Source organism: Salmo salar, chromosome ssa16, assembly GCF_905237065.1.
Source record: "Salmo salar chromosome ssa16, Ssal_v3.1, whole genome shotgun sequence".
Lineage (NCBI taxonomy): Eukaryota > Metazoa > Chordata > Actinopteri > Salmoniformes > Salmonidae > Salmo > Salmo salar.
In genome coordinates this window covers 94,505,576-94,529,782 of record NC_059457.1, presented here as the reverse complement: position 1 = coordinate 94,529,782, position 24,207 = coordinate 94,505,576, and the positions used below count along the sequence as shown (strand labels likewise).

At 46.6% G+C, this 24,207-nt stretch overlaps 1 protein-coding gene across 1 annotated transcript in view; it reads left to right on the top strand.

Moving 5' to 3' along the window:
- LOC106575023 (progesterone-induced-blocking factor 1) overlaps positions 1-24,207 on the top strand; it is a 70,237-nt gene that overhangs the window by 33,527 nt on the left and 12,503 nt on the right. Inside the window, 5 exon segments of the mRNA XM_045696742.1 lie at positions 18,159-18,324; positions 18,884-19,034; positions 20,278-20,368; positions 20,834-20,936; positions 23,830-23,960. Coding sequence (XP_045552698.1) covers positions 18,159-18,324; positions 18,884-19,034; positions 20,278-20,368; positions 20,834-20,936; positions 23,830-23,960 — 642 coding nt within the window.

Below are 24,207 nucleotides of genomic sequence, written 5' to 3'. Positions count from 1 at the left end.
CTCAGAGGGGATGTACGGGGACTGTCACTGAGCTAGTCCCAGTGTTGCATGCCATACATTCCTCCACACATTCCTGTAGACATTCCTGCAGGTCTTGTTCAACAGCTGGCCCATCCCCTGTTGTTCTGCTGGGGGGCCATGGAGCTCCCAGCCCCTTCAACCCCCCCCCTCAGGGCTCCCATTCACCCAGGCAGCAGGCACTTGTTGTGGGGCCAACAACGACAGATGCTGCTCCTGCAGCCCAGCCCTTCCATCACACTATGTACGACATCCAGCTATTCTGGGATAAGGAAGGAAAAAGGACACATTTGATATCTTATGGGGTCAACACATTTCTGTACAAGCTGTCGCCATACTGGGTCAGTGGTTCCAGTCCTCCAGAACCCCTAACAGAACACATTATATACTGGGTCAATGGTACCAGTCCTCCAGAACCCCCTAACAGAACACATTATATACTGGGTCAGTGGTTCCAGTCCTCCAGAACCCCTAACAGAACACATTATATACTGGGTCAGTGGTACCAGTCCTCCAGAACCCCTAACAGAACACATTATATACTGGGTCTGTAATGCCAGTGGTTCCAGTCCTCCAGAACCCCTAACAGAACACATTATATACTGGGTCAGTGGTTCCAGTCCTCCAGAACCCCCAACAGAACACATTATATACTGGGTCAGTGGTTCCAGTCCTCCAGAACCCCCAACAGAACACATTATATACTGGGTCAGTGGTTCCAGTCCTCCAGAACCCCCTAACAGAACACATTATATACTGGGTCAGTGGTTCCAGTCCTCCAGAACCCCTAACAGAACACATTATATACTGGGTCAGTGGTTCCAGTCCTCCAGAACCCCCAACAGAACACATTATATACTGGGTCAGTGGTTCCAGTCCTCCAGAACCCCCAACAGAACACATTATATACTGGGTCAGTGGTTCCAGTCCTCCAGAACACATGATATACTGGGTCTGTAATGTCAGTGGTTCCAGTCCTCCAGAACACATTATATACTGGGCCAGTGGTTCCAGTCCTCCAGAACCCCTAACAGAACACATTATATACTGGGTCAGTGGTTCCAGTCCTCCAGAACACATGATATACTGGGTCTGTAATGCCAGTGGTTCCAGTCCTCCAGAACCCCCAACAGAACACATTATATACTGGGCCAGTGGTTCCAGTCCTCCAGAACCCCCAACAGAACACATTATATACTGGGTCTGTAATGCCAGTGGTTCCAGTCCTCCAGAACCCCTAACAGAACACATTATATACTGGGCCAGTGGTTCCAGTCCTCCAGAACCCCTAACAGAACACATTATATACTGGGTCAGTGGTTCCAGTCCTCCAGAACCCCTAACAGAACACATTATATACTGGGTCTCTGCCAGTGGTTCCAGTCCTCCAGAATCCCCTAACAGAACACATTATATACTGGGTCTCTGCCAGTGGTTCCAGTCCTCCAGTACCCCCAACAGAACACATTATATACTGGGCCAGTGGTTCCAGTCCTCCAGAACCCCCAACAGAACACATTATATACTGGGTCTGTAATGCCAGTGGTTCCAGTCCTCCAGAACCCCTAACAGAACACATTATATACTGGGCCAGTGGTTCCAGTCCTCCAGAACCCCTAACAGAACACATTATATACTGGGTCAGTGGTTCCAGTCCTCCAGAACCCCCTAACAGAACACATTATATACTGGGTCTCTGCCAGTGGTTCCAGTCCTCCAGAATCCCCTAACAGAACACATTATATACTGGGTCAGTGGTTCCAGTCCTCCAGAACCCCTAACAGAACACATGATATACTGGGTCTCTAATGCCAGTGGTTCCAGTCCTCCAGAACCCCCAACAGAACACATTCTATACTGGGTCAGTGGTTCCAGTCCTCCAGAACCCCCTAACAGAACACATTATATACTGGGTCAGTGGTTCCAGTCCTCCAGAACCCCCTAACAGAACACATTATATACTGGGTCAGTGGTTCCAGTCCTCCAGAACCCCCTAACAGAACACATTATATACTGGGTCTGTAATGCCAGTGGTTCCAGTCCTCCAGAACCCCCAACAGAACACATTATATACTGGGTCAGTGGTTCCAGTCCTCCAGAACCCCCAACAGAACACATTATATACTGGGTCAGTGGTTCCAGTCCTCCAGAACCCCTAACAGAACACATATACTGGGTCAGTGGTTCCAGTCCTCCAGAACCCCCAACAGAACACATTATATACTGGGTCAGTGGTTCCAGTCCTCCAGAACCCCCAACAGAACACATTATATACTGGGTCAGTGGTTCCAGTCCTCCAGAACCCCCAACAGAACACATTATATACTGGGTCAGTGGTTCCAGTCCTCCAGAACCCCCAACAGAACACATTATATACTGGGTCTGTAATGCCAGTGGTTCCAGTCCTCCAGAACCCCCTAACAGAACACATTATATACTGGGTCAGTGGTTCCAGTCCTCCAGAACCCCCTAACAGAACACATTATATACTGGGTCAGTGGTTCCAGTCCTCCAGAACCCCTAACAGAACACATTATATACTGGGTCAGTGGTTCCAGTCCTCCAGAACCCCTAACAGAACACATTATATACTGGGTCAGTGGTTCCAGTCCTCCAGAACCCCTAACAGAACACATTATATACTGGGTCTCTAATGCCAGTGGTTCCAGTCCTCCAGAACCCCTAACAGAACACATTATATACTGGGTCTGTAATGCCAGTGGTTCCAGTCCTCCAGAACCCCCAACAGAACACATTATATACTGGGTCTCTGCCAGTGGTACCAGTCCTCCAGAACCCCTAACAGAACACATTATATACTGGGTCTGTAATGCCAGTGGTTCCAGTCCTCCAGAACCCCTAACAGAACACATATACTGGGTCAGTGGTTCCAGTCCTCCAGAACCCCCAACAGAACACATTATATACTGGGTCAGTGGTTCCAGTCCTCCAGAACCCCCAACAGAACACATTATATACTGGGTCAGTGGTTCCAGTCCTCCAGAACCCCCAACAGAACACATTATATACTGGGTCAGTGGTTCCAGTCCTCCAGAACCCCCAACAGAACACATTATATACTGGGTCTGTAATGCCAGTGGTTCCAGTCCTCCAGAACCCCCTAACAGAACACATTATATACTGGGTCAGTGGTTCCAGTCCTCCAGAACCCCCTAACAGAACACATTATATACTGGGTCAGTGGTTCCAGTCCTCCAGAACCCCTAACAGAACACATTATATACTGGGTCAGTGGTTCCAGTCCTCCAGAACCCCTAACAGAACACATTATATACTGGGTCAGTGGTTCCAGTCCTCCAGAACCCCTAACAGAACACATTATATACTGGGTCTCTAATGCCAGTGGTTCCAGTCCTCCAGAACCCCTAACAGAACACATTATATACTGGGTCTGTAATGCCAGTGGTTCCAGTCCTCCAGAACCCCCAACAGAACACATTATATACTGGGTCTCTGCCAGTGGTACCAGTCCTCCAGAACCCCTAACAGAACACATTATATACTGGGTCTGTAATGCCAGTGGTTCCAGTCCTCCAGAACCCCCAACAGAACACATTATATACTGGGTCAGTGGTTCCAGTCCTCCAGAACCCCCTAACAGAACACATTATATACTGGGTCAGTGGTTCCAGTCCTCCAGAACCCCCTAACAGAACACATTATATACTGGGTCAGTGGTTCCAGTCCTCCAGAACCCCTAACAGAACACATTATATACTGGGTCAGTGGTTCCAGTCCTCCAGAACCCCTAACAGAACACATTATATACTGGGTCAGTGGTTCCAGTCCTCCAGAACCCCTAACAGAACACATTATATACTGGGTCTCTAATGCCAGTGGTTCCAGTCCTCCAGAACCCCTAACAGAACACATTATATACTGGGTCTGTAATGCCAGTGGTTCCAGTCCTCCAGAACCCCCAACAGAACACATTATATACTGGGTCTCTGCCAGTGGTACCAGTCCTCCAGAACCCCTAACAGAACACATTATATACTGGGTCTGTAATGCCAGTGGTTCCAGTCCTCCAGAACCCCCAACAGAACACATTATATACTGGGTCAGTGGTTCCAGTCCTCCAGAACCCCTAACAGAACACATTATATACTGGGTCAGTGGTTCCAGTCCTCCAGAACCCCCTAACAGAACACATTATATACTGGGTCAGTGGTTCCAGTCCTCCAGAACCCCTAACAGAACACATTATATACTGGGTCAGTGGTTCCAGTCCTCCAGAACCCCTAACAGAACACATTATATACTGGGTCAGTGGTTCCAGTCCTCCAGAACCCCTAACAGAACACATTATATACTGGGTCTCTAATGCCAGTGGTTCCAGTCCTCCAGAACCCCTAACAGAACACATTATATACTGGGTCTGTAATGCCAGTGGTTCCAGTCCTCCAGAACCCCCAACAGAACACATTATATACTGGGTCTCTGCCAGTGGTACCAGTCCTCCAGAACCCCTAACAGAACACATTATATACTGGGTCTGTAATGCCAGTGGTTCCAGTCCTCCAGAACCCCCAACAGAACACATTATATACTGGGTCAGTGGTTCCAGTCCTCCAGAACCCCTAACAGAACACATTATATACTGGGTCAGTGGTTCCAGTCCTCCAGAACCCCCTAACAGAACACATTATATACTGGGTCAGTGGTTCCAGTCCTCCAGAACCCCTAACAGAACACATTATATACTGGGTCAGTGGTTCCAGTCCTCCAGAACCCCTAACAGAACACATTATATACTGGGTCAGTGGTTCCAGTCCTCCAGAACCCCTAACAGAACACATTATATACTGGGTCTCTAATGCCAGTGGTTCCAGTCCTCCAGAACCCCTAACAGAACACATTATATACTGGGTCTGTAATGCCAGTGGTTCCAGTCCTCCAGAACCCCCAACAGAACACATTATATACTGGGTCTCTGCCAGTGGTACCAGTCCTCCAGAACCCCTAACAGAACACATTATATACTGGGTCTGTAATGCCAGTGGTTCCAGTCCTCCAGAACCCCCAACAGAACACATTATATACTGGGTCAGTGGTTCCAGTCCTCCAGAACCCCTAACAGAACACATTATATACTGGGTCAGTGGTACCAGTCCTCCAGAACCCCTAACAGAACACATTATATACTGGGTCTGTAATGTCAGTGGTTTCCAACTCCAACTCTGGTATGATTTGGTAATAATTCCAGTGTATTAAGCAACAGTGATGTGGTTTTCAGTGGAAGTATTTTCTTTCCCCGCAGGCCAACACCTGCTGTATTCACTTGCCAATAATGATACTGCCTTTTTCACTCTGCCACAAACAGACAGACTTCTTCTATGGTCCTTCCACATTATGGCCCATATTGATACAGTAACACTAGAGAAAGGTGGAGAGACAGAATGGGTTTATTACCGTGTTACAGTAACACTAGAGAAAGGCTTGGTGGACAGACAGAATGGGTTTATTACCGTGTTACAGTAACACTAGAGAAAGGCTTGGCGGAGAGACAGAATGGGTTTATTACCGTGTTACAGTAACACTAGAGAAAGGCTTGGTGGAGAGACAGAATGGGTTTATTACTGTGTTACAGTAACACTAGAGAAAGGCTTGGTGGAGAGACAGAATGGGTTTATTACCGTGTTACAGTAACACTAGAGAAAGGCTTGGCGGAGAGACAGAATGGGTTTATTACCGTGTTACAGTAACACTAGAGAAAGGCTTGGTGGAGAGACAGAATGGGTTTATTACCGTGTTACAGTAACACTAGAGAAAGGCTTGGCGGAGAGACAGAATGGGTTTATTACCGTGTTACAGTAACACTAGAGAAAGGCTTGGCGGAGAGACAGAATGGGTTTATTACCGTGTTACAGTAACACTAGAGAAAGGCTTGGCGGACAGACAGAATGGGTTTATTACCGTGTTACAGTAACACTAGAGAAAGGCTTGGCGGTGAGACAGAATGGGTTTATTACCGTGTTACAGTAACACTAGAGAAAGGCTTGGCGGTGAGACAGAATGGGTTTATTACCGTGTTACAGTAACACTAGAGAAAGGCTTGGCGGAGAGACAGAATGGGTTTATTACCGTGTTACAGTAACACTAGAGAAAGGCTTGGCGGACAGACAGAATGGGTTTATTACCGTGTTACAGTAACACTAGAGAAAGGCTTGGCGGACAGACAGAATGGGTTTATTACCGTGTTACAGTAACACTAGAGAAAGGCTTGGCGGTGAGACAGAATGGGTTTATTACCGTGTTACAGTAACACTGGAGATAGGCTTGGCGGACAGACAGAATGGGTTTATTACCGTGTTACAGTAACACTAGAGAAAGGCTTGGCGGACAGACAGAATGGGTTTATTACCGTGTTACAGTAACACTAGAGAAAGGCTTGGCGGAGAGACAGAATGGGTTTATTACCGTGTTACAGTAACACTAGAGAAAGGCTTGGCGGAGAGACAGAATGGGTTTATTACCGTGTTACAGTAACACTAGAGAAAGGCTTGGCGGAGAGACAGAATGGGTTTATTACCGTGTTACAGTAACACTAGAGAAAGGCTTGGCGGAGAGACAGAATGGGTTTATTACCGTGTTACAGTAACACTAGAGAAAGGCTTGGCGGAGAGACAGAATGGGTTTATTACCGTGTTACAGTAACACTAGAGAAAGGCTTGGCGGAGAGACAGAATGGGTTTATTACCGTGTTACAGTAACACTAGAGAAAGCCTTGGCAGAGAGACAGAATGGGTTTATTACCGTGTTACAGTAACACTAGAGAAAGGCTTGGTGGACAGACAGAATGGGTTTATTACCGTGCTACAGTAACACTAGAGAAAGGCTTGGCGGTGAGACAGAATGAGTTTATTACCGTGTTACAGTAACACTAGAGAAAGGCTTGGCGGAGAGACAGAATGGGTTTATTACCGTGTTACAGTAACACTAGAGAAAGGCTTGGCGGAGAGACAGAATGGGTTTATTACCGTGTTACAGTAACACTAGAGAAAGGCTTGGCGGAGAGACAGAATGGGTTTATTACCGTGTTACAGTAACACTAGAGAAAGGCTTGGCGGAGAGACAGAATGGGTTTATTACCGTGTTACAGTAACTCTAGAGAAAGGCTTGGCGGACAGACAGAATGGGTTTATTACCGTGTTACAGTAACACTAGAGAAAGGCTTGGCGGAGAGACAGAATGGGTTTATTACCGTGTTACAGTAACACTAGAGAAAGGCTTGGCGGACAGACAGAATGGGTTTATTACCGTGTTACAGTAACACTAGAGAAAGGCTTGGCGGAGAGACAGAATGGGTTTATTACCGTGTTACAGTAACACTAGAGAAAGGCTTGGCGGAGAGACAGAATGGGTTTATTACCGTGTTACAGTAACACTAGAGAAAGGCTTGGCGGAGAGACAGAATGGGTTTATTACCGTGTTACAGTAACACTAGAGAAAGGCTTGGCGGACAGACAGAATGGGTTTATTACCGTGTTACAGTAACACTAGAGAAAGGCTTGGCGGACAGACAGAATGGGTTTATTACCGTGTTACAGTAACACTAGAGAAAGGCTTGGCGGAGAGACAGAATGGGTTTATTACCGTGTTACAGTAACACTAGAGAAAGGCTTGGCGGAGAGACAGAATGGGTTTATTACCGTGTTACAGTAACACTAGAGAAAAGCTTGGCGGAGAGACAGAATGGGTTTATTACCGTGTTACAGTAACACTAGAGAAAGGCTTGGCGGACAGACAGAATGGGTTTATTACCGTGTTACAGTAACACTAGAGAAAGGCTTGGCGGAGAGACAGAATGGGTTTATTACCGTGTTACAGTAACACTAGAGAAAGGCTTGGCGGAGAGACAGAATGGGTTTATTACCGTGTTACAGTAACACTAGAGAAAGGCTTGGCGGAGAGACAGAATGGGTTTATTACCGTGTTACAGTAACACTAGAGAAAGGCTTGGCGGAGAGACAGAATGGGTTTATTACCGTGTTACAGTAACACTAGAGAAAGGCTTGGCGGAGAGACAGAATGGGTTTATTACCGTGTTACAGTAACACTAGAGAAAGGCTTGGCGGAGAGACAGAATGGGTTTATTACCGTGTTACAGTAACACTAGAGAAAGGCTTGGCGGAGAGACAGAATGGGTTTATTACCGTGTTACAGTAACACTAGAGAAAGGCTTGGCGGAGAGACAGAATGGGTTTATTACCGTGTTACAGTAACACTAGAGAAAGGCTTGGCGGAGAGACAGAATGGGTTTATTACCGTGTTACAGTAACACTAGAGAAAGGCTTGGCGGAGAGACAGAATGGGTTTATTACCGTGTTACAGTAACACTAGAGAAAGGCTTGGCGGAGAGACAGAATGGGTTTATTACCGTGTTACAGTAACACTAGAGAAAGGCTTGGCGGAGAGACAGAATGGGTTTATTACCGTGTTACAGTAACACTAGAGAAAGGCTTGGCGGAGAGACAGAATGGGTTTATTACCGTGTTACAGTAACACTAGAGAAAGGCTTGGCGGAGAGACAGAATGGGTTTATTACCGTGTTACAGTAACACTAGAGAAAGGCTTGGCGGAGAGACAGAATGGGTTTATTACCGTGTTACAGTAACACTAGAGAAAGGCTTGGCGGAGAGACAGAATGGGTTTATTACCGTGTTACAGTAACACTAGAGAAAGGCTTGGCGGAGAGACAGAATGGGTTTATTACCGTGTTACAGTAACACTAGAGAAAGGCTTGGCGGAGAGACAGAATGGGTTTATTACCGTGTTACAGTAACACTAGAGAAAGGCTTGGCGGAGAGACAGAATGGGTTTATTACCGTGTTACAGTAACACTAGAGAAAGGCTTGGCGGAGAGACAGAATGGGTTTATTACCGTGTTACAGTAACACTAGAGAAAGGCTTGGCGGAGAGACAGAATGGGTTTATTACCGTGTTACAGTAACACTAGAGAAAGGCTTGGCGGAGAGACAGAATGGGTTTATTACCGTGTTACAGTAACACTAGAGAAAGGCTTGGCGGAGAGACAGAATGGGTTTATTACCGTGTTACAGTAACACTAGAGAAAGGCTTGGCGGAGAGACAGAATGGGTTTATTACCGTGTTACAGTAACACTAGAGAAAGGCTTGGCGGAGAGACAGAATGGGTTTATTACCGTGTTACAGTAACACTAGAGAAAGGCTTGGCGGAGAGACAGAATGGGTTTATTACCGTGTTACAGTAACACTAGAGAAAGGCTTGGCGGAGAGACAGAATGGGTTTATTACCGTGTTACAGTAACACTAGAGAAAGGCTTGGCGGAGAGACAGAATGGGTTTATTACCGTGTTACAGTAACACTAGAGAAAGGCTTAGCGGAGAGACAGAATGGGTTTATTACCGTGTTACAGTAACACTAGAGAAAGGCTTGGCGGAGAGACAGAATGGGTTTATTACCGTGTTACAGTAACACTAGAGAAAGGCTTGGCGGAGAGACAGAATGGGTTTATTACCGTGTTACAGTAACACTAGAGAAAGGCTTGGCGGAGAGACAGAATGGGTTTATTACCGTGTTACAGTAACACTAGAGAAAGGCTTGGCGGAGAGACAGAATGGGTTTATTACCGTGTTACAGTAACACTAGAGAAAGGCTTGGCGGAGAGACAGAATGGGTTTATTACCGTGTTACAGTAACACTAGAGAAAGGCTTGGCGGAGAGACAGAATGGGTTTATTACCGTGTTACAGTAACACTAGAGAAAGGCTTGGCGGAGAGACAGAATGGGTTTATTACCGTGTTACAGTAACACTAGAGAAAGGCTTGGCGGAGAGACAGAATGGGTTTATTACCGTGTTACAGTAACACTAGAGAAAGGCTTGGCGGAGAGACAGAATGGGTTTATTACCGTGTTACAGTAACACTAGAGAAAGGCTTGGCGGAGAGACAGAATGGGTTTATTACCGTGTTACAGTAACACTAGAGAAAGGCTTGGCGGAGAGACAGAATGGGTTTATTACCGTGTTACAGTAACACTAGAGAAAGGCTTGGCGGAGAGACAGAATGGGTTTATTACCGTGTTACAGTAACACTAGAGAAAGGCTTGGCGGAGAGACAGAATGGGTTTATTACCGTGTTACAGTAACACTAGAGAAAGGCTTGGCGGAGAGACAGAATGGGTTTATTACCGTGTTACAGTAACACTAGAGAAAGGCTTGGCGGAGAGACAGAATGGGTTTATTACCGTGTTACAGTAACACTAGAGAAAGGCTTGGCGGAGAGACAGAATGGGTTTATTACCGTGTTACAGTAACACTAGAGAAAGGCTTGGCGGAGAGACAGAATGGGTTTATTACCGTGTTACAGTAACACTAGAGAAAGGCTTGGCGGAGAGACAGAATGGGTTTATTACCGTGTTACAGTAACACTAGAGAAAGGCTTGGCGGAGAGACAGAATGGGTTTATTACCGTGTTACAGTAACACTAGAGAAAGGCTTGGCGGAGAGACAGAATGGGTTTATTACCGTGTTACAGTAACACTAGAGAAAGGCTTGGCGGAGAGACAGAATGGGTTTATTACCGTGTTACAGTAACACTAGAGAAAGGCTTGGCGGAGAGACAGAATGGGTTTATTACCGTGTTACAGTAACACTAGAGAAAGGCTTGGCGGAGAGACAGAATGGGTTTATTACCGTGTTACAGTAACACTAGAGAAAAGCTTGGCGGAGAGACAGAATGGGTTTATTACCGTGTTACAGTAACACTAGAGAAAGGCTTGGCGGACAGACAGAATGGGTTTATTACCGTGTTACAGTAACACTAGAGAAAGGCTTGGCGGAGAGACAGAATGGGTTTATTACCGTGTTACAGTAACACTAGAGAAAGGCTTGGCGGAGAGACAGAATGGGTTTATTACCGTGTTACAGTAACACTAGAGAAAGGCTTGGCGGAGAGACAGAATGGGTTTATTACCGTGTTACAGTAACACTAGAGAAAGGCTTGGCGGAGAGACAGAATGGGTTTATTACCGTGTTACGGTAACACTAGAGAAAGGCTTGGCGGAGAGACAGAATGGGTTTATTACCGTGTTACAGTAACACTAGAGAAAGGCTTAGCGGAGAGACAGAATGGGTTTATTACCGTGTTACAGTAACACTAGAGAAAGGCTTAGCGGAGAGACAGAATGGGTTTATTACCGTGTTACAGTAACACTAGAGAAAGGCTTGGCGGACAGACAGAATGGGTTTATTACCGTGTTACAGTAACACTAGAGAAAGGCTTGGCGGAGAGACAGAATGGGTTTATTACCGTGTTACAGTAACACTAGAGAAAGGCTTGGCGGAGAGACAGAATGGGTTTATTACCGTGTTACAGTAACACTAGAGAAAGGCTTGGCGGAGAGACAGAATGGGTTTATTACCGTGTTACAGTAACACTAGAGAAAGGCTTGGCGGAGAGACAGAATGGGTTTATTACCGTGTTACAGTAACACTAGAGAAAGGCTTGGCGGAGAGACAGAATGGGTTTATTACCGTGTTACAGTAACACTAGAGAAAGGCTTGGCGGAGAGACAGAATGGGTTTATTACCGTGTTACAGTAACACTAGAGAAAGGCTTGGCGGAGAGACAGAATGGGTTTATTACCGTGTTACAGTAACACTAGAGAAAGGCTTGGCGGAGAGACAGAATGGGTTTATTACCGTGTTACAGTAACACTAGAGAAAGGCTTGGCGGAGAGACAGAATGGGTTTATTACCGTGTTACAGTAACACTAGAGAAAGGCTTGGCGGAGAGACAGAATGGGTTTTTTACCGTGTTACAGTAACACTAGAGAAAGGCTTGGCGGAGAGACAGAATGGGTTTTTACCGTGTTACAGTAACACTAGAGAAAGGCTTGGCGGAGAGACAGAATGGGTTTATTACCGTGTTACAGTAACACTAGAGAAAGGCTTGGCGGAGAGACAGAATGGATTTATTACCGTGTTACAGTAACACTAGAGAAAGGCTTGGCGGAGAGACAGAATGGGTTTATTACCGTGTTACAGTAACACTAGAGAAAGGCTTGGCGGAGAGACAGAATGGGTTTATTACCGTGTTACAGTAACACTAGAGAAAGGCTTGGCGGAGAGACAGAATGGGTTTATTACCGTGTTACAGTAACACTAGAGAAAGGCTTGGCGGAGAGACAGAATGGGTTTATTACCGTGTTACAGTAACACTAGAGAAAGGCTTGGCGGAGAGACAGAATGGGTTTATTACCGTGTTACAGTAACACTAGAGAAAGGCTTGGCGGACAGACAGAATGGGTTTATTACCGTGTTACAGTAACACTAGAGAAAGGCTTGGCGGAGAGACAGAATGGGTTTATTACCGTGTTACAGTAACACTAGAGAAAGGCTTGGCGGAGAGACAGAATGGGTTTTTTACCGTGTTACAGTAACACTAGAGAAAGGCTTGGCGGAGAGACAGAATGGGTTTTTTACCGTGTTACAGTAACACTAGAGAAAGGCTTGGCGGAGAGACAGAATGGGTTTATTACCGTGTTACAGTAACACTAGAGAAAGGCTTGGCGGAGAGACAGAATGGATTTATTACCGTGTTACAGTAACACTAGAGAAAGGCTTGGCGGAGAGACAGAATGGGTTTATTACCGTGTTACAGTAACACTAGAGAAAGGCTTGGCGGAGAGACAGAATGGGTTTATTACCGTGTTACAGTAACACTAGAGAAAGGCTTGGCGGAGAGACAGAATGGGTTTATTACCGTGTTACAGTAACACTAGAGAAAGGCTTGGCGGAGAGACAGAATGGGTTTATTACCGTGTTACAGTAACACTAGAGAAAGGCTTGGCGGAGAGACAGAATGGGTTTATTACCGTGTTACAGTAACACTAGAGAAAGGCTTGGCGGAGAGACAGAATGGGTTTATTACCGTGTTACAGTAACACTAGAGAAAGGCTTGGCGGAGAGACAGAATGGGTTTATTACCGTGTTACAGTAACACTAGAGAAAGGCTTGGCGGAGAGACAGAATGGGTTTATTACCGTGTTACAGTAACACTAGAGAAAGGCTTAGCGGACAGACAGAATGGGTTTATTACCTACCGTTATACCGTTATATGGCAAGGGTGCTTCGATTACCAGTTGAGAAATTAAAATTGTAGCTCTTTTTAATGGTGGTTTATAAAACATTTAACCCCCTAAGGTCGATTTTAATTTATTTTTAAATAAAATATATTATTTTTTCTTCGGAAATCCAATCCATTTAGCATAATACACAAATCCCCATCAAAATCCTTTTGTTTAAGCAAGATAAGATTTCGTTTTTTTCTGCATTAGATGCGTTTCGATCCGCTACTTCATCTGAGGTGAAAGGTGACAGAGCTGAGTGGTGTTTCAGACCGTGAAGACCTTCCGAAAAATTGTCTGTAGCGTCCCAACAGTTTGGGCTACAAACTAATATGACCCCTCCGTGGAAAGACGAGACTCTCAGGAACACGTACATGTCGGTGGTTCTGCTCTAGGATGCCCACGGGCCTCACCAGACTGGTCTGAAGGTCCACGGTACCAGTTGAACACATGTATATATGGAGACTGGTTAGCGCCAAAAATATAGGGGTAAATACATGTCCAAAAAAATAACATGAAAAGTATAAATGTTTCCAGCTCTTTCTCTCAGATATAGGACAGACATTTTAGAACAAACTGTTCCATGTAGTCTGGGGGGGGGGGCTGTTCCATGTAGTCTGGGGGGGGCTGTTCCATGTAGTTTGGGGGGGGCTGTTCCATGTAGTTTGGGGGGGGCTGTTCCATGTAGTCTGGGGGGGCTGTTCCATGTAGTCTGGGGGGGGCTGTTCCATGTAGTCTGGGGGGGGCTGTTCCATGTAGTCTGGGGGGGGGCTGTTCCATGTAGTCTGGGGGGGGGGCTGTTCCATATTGTCTGGGGGGGGCTGTTCCATGTAGTTTGGGGGGGCTCTTCCATGTAGTCTGGGGGGGCTGTTCCATGTAGTTTGGGGGGGCTGTTCCATGTAGTTTGGGGGGCTGTTCCATGTAGTTTGGGGGGGCTGTTCCATGTAGTTTGGGGGGGGGGACTGTTCCATGTAGTTAATATTTTATTCAATGTGTTTGTATGGGCTAATAACAGTAAGGCCAAATACAATGGCTAACCAAATACATTTAATATATATATATATATACACATACTTTAAGGGGTCTTACAATTCAAAATGAAATATCAAAGGCTTGGACTGTGAGACGGGGCTTGGACTGTTGGACGGGGCTTGGACTGTTGGACGGGGCTTGGACTGTTGGACGGGGCTTGGACTGTTGGACGGGGCTTGGACTGTTGTACGGGGCTTGGACTGTTAGACGGGGCTTGGACTGTTAGACGGGGCTTGGACTGTTGGACGGGGCTTGGACTGTTGTACGGGGCTTGGACTGTTGTACGGGGCTTGGACTGTTGGACGGGGCTTGGACTGTTGTACGGCGCTTGGACTCTTAGACGGGGCTTGGACTGTTGTACGGCGCTTGGACTCTTAGACGGGGCTTGGACTGTTGGACGGGGCTTGGACTGTTGGACGGGGCTTGGACTGTTGGACGGGGCTTGGACTGTTGGACGGGGCTTGGACTGTTGGACGGGGCTTGGACTGTTGGACGGGGCTTGGACTGTTGGACGGGGCTTGGACTCTTAGACGGGGCTTGGACTCTTAGACGGGGCTTGGACTGTGAGACGGGGCTTGGACTCTTAGACGGGGCTTGGACTGTGAGACGGGGCTTGGACCTGTGAGACGGGGCTTGGACTGTTGGACGGGGCTTGGACTCTTAAGGTTAACGGCAGGTAGCCAAGCGGTTAAGAATGTTGGGCCAGTCACTGAAATGTCACTGGTTCGAATCCCTGCCCCCGTGAAACATCTGCCAGTGTGTCCTTGAGCAAGACACTTAACCCTAATAACAGCGCTTTCGGAAAGTATTCAGACCCCTTGATTTTTTTGCACATTTTGTTTACTGGACAGCCTAATTCTAAAATTGATTAAATACAAAAAAAATATTACTCATCAATCTACACACAATACCCCATATTGACAAAGCGGAAACAGGTTTTTAGACATTTTTGCAAATGTATTAAAAATACATAAAAACAGATTATTTTCATAAGTATTCAGACCCTTTGCTATGAGACTTGAAATTGAGCTCAGGTGCATCCTGTTTCCATTGATCATCCTTGAGATGTTTCTACAACTTGATTGGAGTCCACCTGTGGTAAATTCAATTGATTGGACATGATTTGGAAAGGCACACACCTGTCTATATAAGGTCCCACAGTTGACAGTGCATGTCAGAGCAAAAACCAAGCCATGAGGTCGAAGGAATTGTCTGTAGAGCTCCGAGACAGGATTGTGTCGAGGCACAGATCTGGGGAAGGGAACCAAAAACGTTATGCAGCATTGAAGGTCCCCAAGAACACAGTGGCCTCCATCATTCTGAAATGGAAGAAGTTTGGAGCCACCAAGACTATCTCTGCAGCACTCCACCAATCAGGCCTTTATGGTAGAGTGGCCAGACGGAAGCCACTCCTCAGTAAAAGGCACATGACAGCCCGCTTGGAGTTTGTCAAAAGGCACCTAAAGGACTCTCAATTCATGAGAAACAAGATTCTCTGGTCTGATGAAACCAAGATGAAACTCTTCGGCCTGATTGCCAAGCGTCACGCCTGGAGGAAACCTGGCACCATCCCTACGGTGAATCATGGTGGTGGAAGCATCAGGCTGGGGGGATGTTTTTCAGCGGGCAGGGACTGGGAGACTAGTCAGGATCGAGGCAAAGATGAACGGAGCAAAGTACAGAGAGATCCTTGATGAAAACCTGCTGCAGGGCGCTCAGGACCTCAGACTGGGGTGAAGGTTCACCTTCCAACAGGACAACGACCCTGAGCACTCAGCCAAGACAAAGCAGGAGTGGCTTTGGGACAAGTCTCTGAATGTTCTTAAGTGGCCCAGCCAGAGCCCAGACTTGAACCCGATCGAACATCTCTGGAGAGACCTGAAAATAGCTGTGCAGCGACGCTCCCCATCCAACCTGACAGAGCTTGAGAGGATCTGCAGAGAAGAATGGGAGAAACTCCCCAAATACAGGTGTGCCAAGCTTGTAGCGTCATACCCAAGAAGACTCGAGGCTGTAATTGCCGCCAAAGTTAATTCAACAAAGTACTGAATACTTATGTAAATGTGATATTTAAAAAAAGAAATAATAATAATTAGCAAAAAATGTCTAAACACATGTTCTTGCTTTATCATTACGGGGTATTATGGGTAGATTGAGGGGGAAAGTCTAACGTAACAAAATGTGGAAAAAGTCCAAGGGTCTGAATACTTTCCGAATGCACTGTAAATTACTAAAATGTAAAGGTATTTTCATAAATTAAAACATTAAACAACAATGGGATTTTTTTTTTCTTCTTCTTTCTACCAGGCAATTTGCCTGCGCTAATTATATGTGGGCTAACGGAAACCCTGGAGTGTGTAGTGAGAGTGTGTGTGAGGTGCCATGTCGTGCCGTACGCCCTGTCCGGACGTGTCTATGCGGCCACCTGAAACTCATGACTAAAACCGTAAACGGGTGACTCCCCATGCCAGCTAGTCTCTCTGCGTCAGTGAAAACTTCAAACTGAATACAATACAAACTGCCAGTCTGATTGAGAAACAACAGTTTATACAGTTAACGTCAGAAGTTTACATACACCTTTAGCCAAATACATTTGAACTCAGTTTTTCCACAATTCCTGACATTTTAATCCTAGTAAAAAAAAATCCCTGTCTTATGTCAGTTAGGATCACCACTTTATTTTAAGAATGTGAAATGTCAGAATAATAGTAGAGAGAATGATTTATTTCAGCTTTTATTTCTTTCGTCACATTCCCAGAGGGTCAGAAGTTTACATACACTCAATTAGTATTTGGTAGCATTGCCTTTAAATTGTTTAACTTGGGTCAAACGTTTCGGGTAGCCTTCCACAAGCTTCCCACAATAAGTTGGGTGAATTTTGGCCCATTCCTCCTGACAGAGCTGGTGTAACTGAGTCAGGTTTGTAGGCCTCCTTGCTCGCACACGCTTTTTCAGTTCTGCCCACAAATGTTCTATAGGATTGAGGTCAGGGCTTTGTGATGGCCACTCCAATACCTTGACTTTGTTGTCCTTAAGCCATTTAGCCACAATTGTGGTGATCGATGGTATCAAAAGCGGCACTAAGATCTAGTTCTGCCCACAAATGTTCTATAGGATTGAGGTCAGGGCTTTGTGATGGGGTCATAACATCTAGTTATACAGCAGCATAGAGAGAAACATCTAGTGATACAGCAGCGCCGATGCAGAACAAGAAGCCAGTTCATAGTAGCAGGAAGTGGCAGCAGGATGAGTGAGCCGACTCAGTCAGCTTAAATAGACCCAACAAGGTTGGTGTGATTTGTTCCTAGCCTTGTCTCATTGGTGCCGTCTCAGCTGATACGTCAGCCTGAAGAAGGGGAATTTGGGTTTGGAACCATTTCCTGTCCAGTATCACTGCAGGTGGTTTGTAGTCAGTGTTTAAATATGGAACCATTTCCTGTCCAGTATCACTGCAGGTGGTTTGTAGTCAGTGTTTAAATATGGAACCATTTCCTGTCCAGTATCACTGCAGGTGGTTTGTAGTCAGTGATAAATATGGAACCATTTCCCGTCCAGTATCACTGCATGTGGTTTGTAGTCAGTGTTTAAATATGGAACCATTTCCTGTCCAGTATCACTGCAGGTGGTTTGTAGTCAGTGATAAATATGGAACCATTTCCTGTCCAGCAGTGATGTGTAGTCAGTGTTAAATATGGAACCATTTCCTGTCCAGCAGTGATTTGTAGTCAGTGTTAAATATGGAACCATTTCCTGTCCAGCAGTGATTTGTAGTCAGTGATACTCAATAGAACATAGAACATAGAGTAGGGAGACCCCTACTCTCTCCATCTCAACTTAACACGAGTTTAACTGAACAGCCAGTCCCCCCCCTATGCAAGATTCACGGGAAGAGCTAAATGTGTCTCTGTGTCCTCCAGGTTAAATATATATATATATATATATATAAATATATATATATAAAACTGTGTGTGTCCAGGTTCCGTGGTGTCCAGATGGGGACAGACAGCCGGGTGGCAGAGCTGCTGAACCAGGTGAAGCTGAAGAGCTTGGAGACCGAGCGCTCTCAGATGGTACAAGAGGAGACTGCCAGGAACCTGGGACAGTATCAGATGGAGACAGAGAAACTACAGAAGAAACTAGAGGTAGGGGACTGCGTCCCAAATGGAGCCCTATTCCCTATATATAGTGCACTACTTTAGACCAGGGCCTTATAGAACCCTATTCCCTATATAGTGCACTACTTTAGACCAGGGCCCTATAGAACCCTATTCCCTATATAGTGCACTACTATAGACCAGGGCCCTATAGAACCCGATTCCCTATATAGTACACTACTTTAGAGCAGTGTTACATACAGCCCATTAGCTCTAGTCCAGGGTGTTACCTACGCCCCATTAGCTCTGGCCCAGGGTGTTACACACAGCCAATTAGCTCTGGTCCAGGAGGTTACATACAGCACCTTAGCTCTGGTCCAGGGTGTTACATACAGCCCTGCAGCTCTGGCCCAGGGTGTTGCATACAGCCCCGTAACTCTGGTCCAGGGTGTTACATACAGCCCCGTAGCTCTGGTCCAGGGTGTTACATACAGCCCCTTAGCTCTGATCCAGGGTGTTACATACATTCCCTTCGCTCTGGTCCAGGGTGTTACATGTCGCTTGCTGAGCCCTGGACCAGAGCTAACTGCCCCTCGTCTTCCATCAGGTCATGACCAAGGAGTTGTACAGGCTGCAGACGGCCTCAGAGAAGCAGATAACGGAACTCCAGGCCCAGAATGCCGAGCAGCAGGCCAGACTACAGACCTACGAGAAACTGGAGCAAGAGCTGGACGACGTCACCATGCAGGCTGCTGAAAGTAACGTTCTCACGACGTTAGGATAGTCATGTTCTCACGACGTTAGGATAGTCATGTTCTCACGACGTTAGGATAGTCATGTTGGCACGACGTTAGAATAATACTGGAGTCATGTTGGCACGACGTTAGAATAATACTGGAGTCATGTTGGCACGACGTTAGAATAATACTGGAGTCATGTTGGCACGACGTTAGAATAATACTGGAGTCATGTTGGCACGACGTTAGAATAATACTGGAGTCATGTTGGCACGACGTTAGAATAATACTGGAGTCATGTTGGCACGACGTTAGAATAATACTGGAGTCATGTTGGCACGACGTTAGAATAATACTGGAGTCATGTTGGCACGACGTTAGAATAATACTGGAGTCATGTTGGCACGACGTTAGAATAATACTGGAGTCATGTTGGCACGACGTTAGAATAATACCGGAGTCATGTTGGCACGACGTTAGAATAATACTGGAGTCATGTTGGCACGACGTTAGAATAATACTGGAGTCATGTTGGCACGACGTTAGAATAATACTGGAGTCATGTTGGCACGACGTTAGAATAATACTGGAGTCATGTTGGCACGACGTTAGAATAATACCGGAGTCATGTTGGCACGACGTTAGAATAATACTGGAGTCATGTTGGCACGACGTTAGAATAATACTGGAGTCATGTTGGCACGACGTTAGAATAATACTGGAGTCATGTTGGCACGACGTTAGAATAATACTGGAGTCATGTTGGCACGACGTTAGAATAATACTGGAGTCATGTTGGCACGACGTTAGAATAATACTGGAGTCATGTTGGCCCGACGTTAGAATAATACTGGAGTCATGTTGGCACGACGTTAGAATAATACTGGAGTCATGTTGGCACGACGTTAGAATAATACTGGAGTCATGTTGGCACGACGTTAGAATAATACCGGAGTCATGTTGGCACGACGTTAGAATAATACTGGAGTCATGTTGGCACGACGTTAGAATAATACTGGAGTCATGTTGGCACGACGTTAGAATAATACCGGAGTCATGTTGGCACGACGTTAGAATAATACTGGAGTCATATCATCATCAACAGTAGTGATTGACAATACAGATTATTTGACTATAAAATATGCTGCACAACCAGGAGAGTGATACACACACACACACACACACACACAGCTCTGATACAGTATTTTCCGCTATGTAACCAAATGTAACTATTCATTGTGTTGTTGGTGTCATCTCTCGTCAGTTGATAATGAGGAGGAAGCAGAGAGAGTTCTGTTCTCCTACGGTTACGGAGCCAACATTCCCACAACCGCCAAGAGACGACTCAAGCAGAGGTGAGATCTTATCTGGATCTGATCTGGATCTGATCTGACGGTCCCTAACGGCCTCTTATTCACTGTATAGGGCCCTGGTCTAAAGTAGTGCACTATATAGGGAATAGGGTTCTATAGGGCCCTGGTCTATAGTAGTGCACTATATAGGGAATAGGGTTCTATAGGGCCCTGGTCTAAAGTAGTGCACTATATATAGGGAATAGGGTTCTATAGGGCCCTGGTCTATAGTAGTGCACTATATAGGGAATAGGGTTCTATAAGGCCCTGGTCTAAAGTAGTGCACTATATAGGGAATAGGGTTCTATAGGGCCCTGGTCTAAAGTAGTGGACTATATATAGGGAATAGGGTTCTATAAGGCCCTGGTCTAAAGTAGTGCACTATATAGGGAATAGGGTGCAATTTGGGATGCATGATTATTGGTTGGTTTTCTGTTTGAGAGTTTATTTAATGTGTGTTTGTTGCAGTGTCCATCTGGCCCGAAGACTGTTGCAGCTGGAGAAACAAAACACACTGTTGAGGAGAGATCTGGAGAAACGCAACACACACACAGGACAGATCTCTGAGGAGGTAACACACAGGACAGATCTCTGAGGAGGTAACACACAGGACAGATCTCTGAGGAGGTAACACACAGGACAGATCTCTGAGGAGGTAACACACAGGACAGATCTCTGAGGAGGTAACACACAGGACAGATCTCTGAGGAGGTAACACACAGGACAGATCTCTGAGGAGGTACCACACAGGACAGATCTCTGAGGAGGTACCACACAGGACAGATCTCTGAGGAGGTAACAGGACAGATCTCTGAGGAGGTAACACACAGGACAGATCTCTGAGGAGGTAACACACAGGACAGATCTCTGAGGAGGTAACACACAGGACAGATCTCTGAGGAGGTAACACACAGGACAGATCTCTGAGGAGGTAACACACAGGACAGATCTCTGAGGAGGTAACACACAGGACAGATCTCTGAGGAGGTAACACACAGGACAGATCTCTGAGGAGGTAACACACAGGACAGATCTCTGAGGAGGTAACACACAGGACAGATCTCTGAGGAGGTACCACACAGGACAGATCTCTGAGGAGGTAACACACAGGACAGATCTCTGAGGAGGTAACACACAGGACAGATCTCTGAGGTGGTAACACACAGGACAGATCTCTGAGGAGGTAACACACAGGACAGATCTCTGAGGAGGTAACACACAGGACAGATCTCTGAGGAGGTAACACACAGGACAGATCTCTGAGGAGGTAACACACAGGACAGATCTCTGAGGAGGTAACACACAGGACAGATCTCTGAGGAGGTAACACACAGGACAGATCTCTGAGGAGGTACCACACAGGACAGATCTCTGAGGAGGTAACACACAGGACAGATCTCTGAGGAGGTAACACACAGGACAGATCTCTGAGGAGGTAACAGGACAGATCTCTGAGGAGGTAACAGGACAGATCTCTGAGGAGGTAACACACAGGACAGATCTCTGAGGAGGTAACACACAGGACAGATCTCTGAGGAGGTAACACACAGGACAGATCTCTGAGGAGGTAACACACAGGACAGATCTCTGAGGAGGTAACACACAGGACAGATCTCTGAGGAGGTAACACACAGGACAGATCTCTGAGGAGGTAACACACAGGACAGATCTCTGAGGAGGTAACACACAGGACAGATCTCTGAGGAGGTAACACACAGGACAGATCTCTGAGGAGGTAACACACAGGACAGATCTCTGAGGAGGTACCACACAGGACAGATCTCTGAGGAGGTAACACACAGGACAGATCTCTGAGGAGGTAACACACAGGACAGATCTCTGAGGTGGTAACACACAGGACAGATCTCTGAGGAGGTAACACACAGGACAGATCTCTGAGGAGGTAACACACAGGACAGATCTCTGAGGAGGTAACACACAGGACAGATCTCTGAGGAGGTAACACACAGGACAGATCTCTGAGGAGGTAACACACAGGACAGATCTCTGAGGAGGTAACACACAGGACAGATCTCTGAGGAGGTACCACACAGGACAGATCTCTGAGGAGGTAACACACAGGACAGATCTCTGAGGAGGTAACACACAGGACAGATCTCTGAGGAGGTAACACACAGGACAGATCTCTGAGGAGGTAACACACAGGACAGATCTCTGAGGAGGTAACACACAGGACAGATCTCTGAGGAGGTAACACACAGGACAGATCTCTGAGGAGGTAACACACAGGACAGATCTCTGAGGAGGTAACACACAGGACAGATCTCTGAGGAGGTAACACACAGGACAGATCTCTGAGGAGGTAACACACACAGGACAGATCTCTGAGGAGGTAACACACAGGACAGATCTCTGAGGAGGTAACACACAGGACAGATCTCTGAGGAGGTAACACACAGGACAGATCTCTGAGGAGGTAACACACACAGGACAGATCTCTGAGGAGGTAACACACAGGACAGATCTCTGAGGAGGTAACACACAGGACAGATCTCTAGACTCCTAACCCACACAGTGTAGCTGTACAGACTCCTAACCCTCACAGTGTAGCGGTACAGACTCCTAACCCACACAGTGTAGCGGTACAGACTCCTAACCCACACAGTGTAGCGGTACAGACTCCTAACCCACACAGTGTAGCGGTACAGACTCCTCACCCACACAGTGTAGCGGTACAGACTCCTAACCCACACAGTGTAGCGGTACAGACTCCTAACCCACACAGTGTAGCGGTACAGACTCCTAACCCACACAGTGTAGCTGTACAGACTCCTAACCCTCACAGTGTAGCGGTACAGACTCCTAACCCACACAGTGTAGCGGTACAGACTCCTAACCCACACAGTGTAGCGGTACAGACTCCTAACCCACACAGTGTAGCGGTACAGACTCCTCACCCACACAGTGTAGCGGTACAGACTCCTAACCCACACAGTGTAGCGGTACAGACTCCTAACCCACACAGTGTAGCGGTACAGACTCCTCACCCACACAGTGTAGCTGTACAGACTCCTAACCCTCACAGTGTAGCGGTACAGACTCCTCACCCACACAGTGTAGCGGTACAGACTCCTAACCCACACAGTGTAGCGGTACAGACTCCTAACCCACACAGTGTAGCGGTACAGACTCCTCACCCACACAGTGTAGCGGTACAGACTCCTAACCCACACAGTGTAGCGGTACAGACTCCTAACCCACACAGTGTAGCGGTACAGACTCCTAACCCTCACAGTGTAGCGGTACAGACTCCTAGCTAACTAGATGTCTCACCACCTCTATCCAAACCACACCTTCCTTCCTGTCAGTTTTCAACATGAAATATATTCCACCTGAAAGGTGTGTTTATTTCAGAGGACCCTCCCAATCAAAGGCCACGTCAGTGACTGTAGCATGAATCAACAAACGGGTTAAACAAGTGTGTGTGTGTGTGTGTGTCCTAGCTGGAAGCAGCTAACCATCTCCTACAGCAGGCCCAGCAGCCCTACAGTTACCTGATCGACACAGTGAGACAGAGAGACACACAGATACTGTCCCTCAGAGAGCGCATCATACAGCTGGAGGAGGACACCAGGTACACATCCCACTGTCTCCCCGTCTTTCAGTCTCCCCCGTCTTTCAGTCTCCCCCCTGTCTTTCAGTCTCCCCCGTCTTTCAGTCTCCCCCCTGTCTTTCAGTCTCCCCCTTTCGGCCTCACCCCAGGTCCTGTCCTTCTCAGCCCTAGGGGCCCTGGCCAAATGTAGTGCACCATCGAGGGCTCTGGTTAAAAGTAGTGCACTATATAGGGTTCTGGTCTAAAGTAGTGCACTATATAGGGCCCT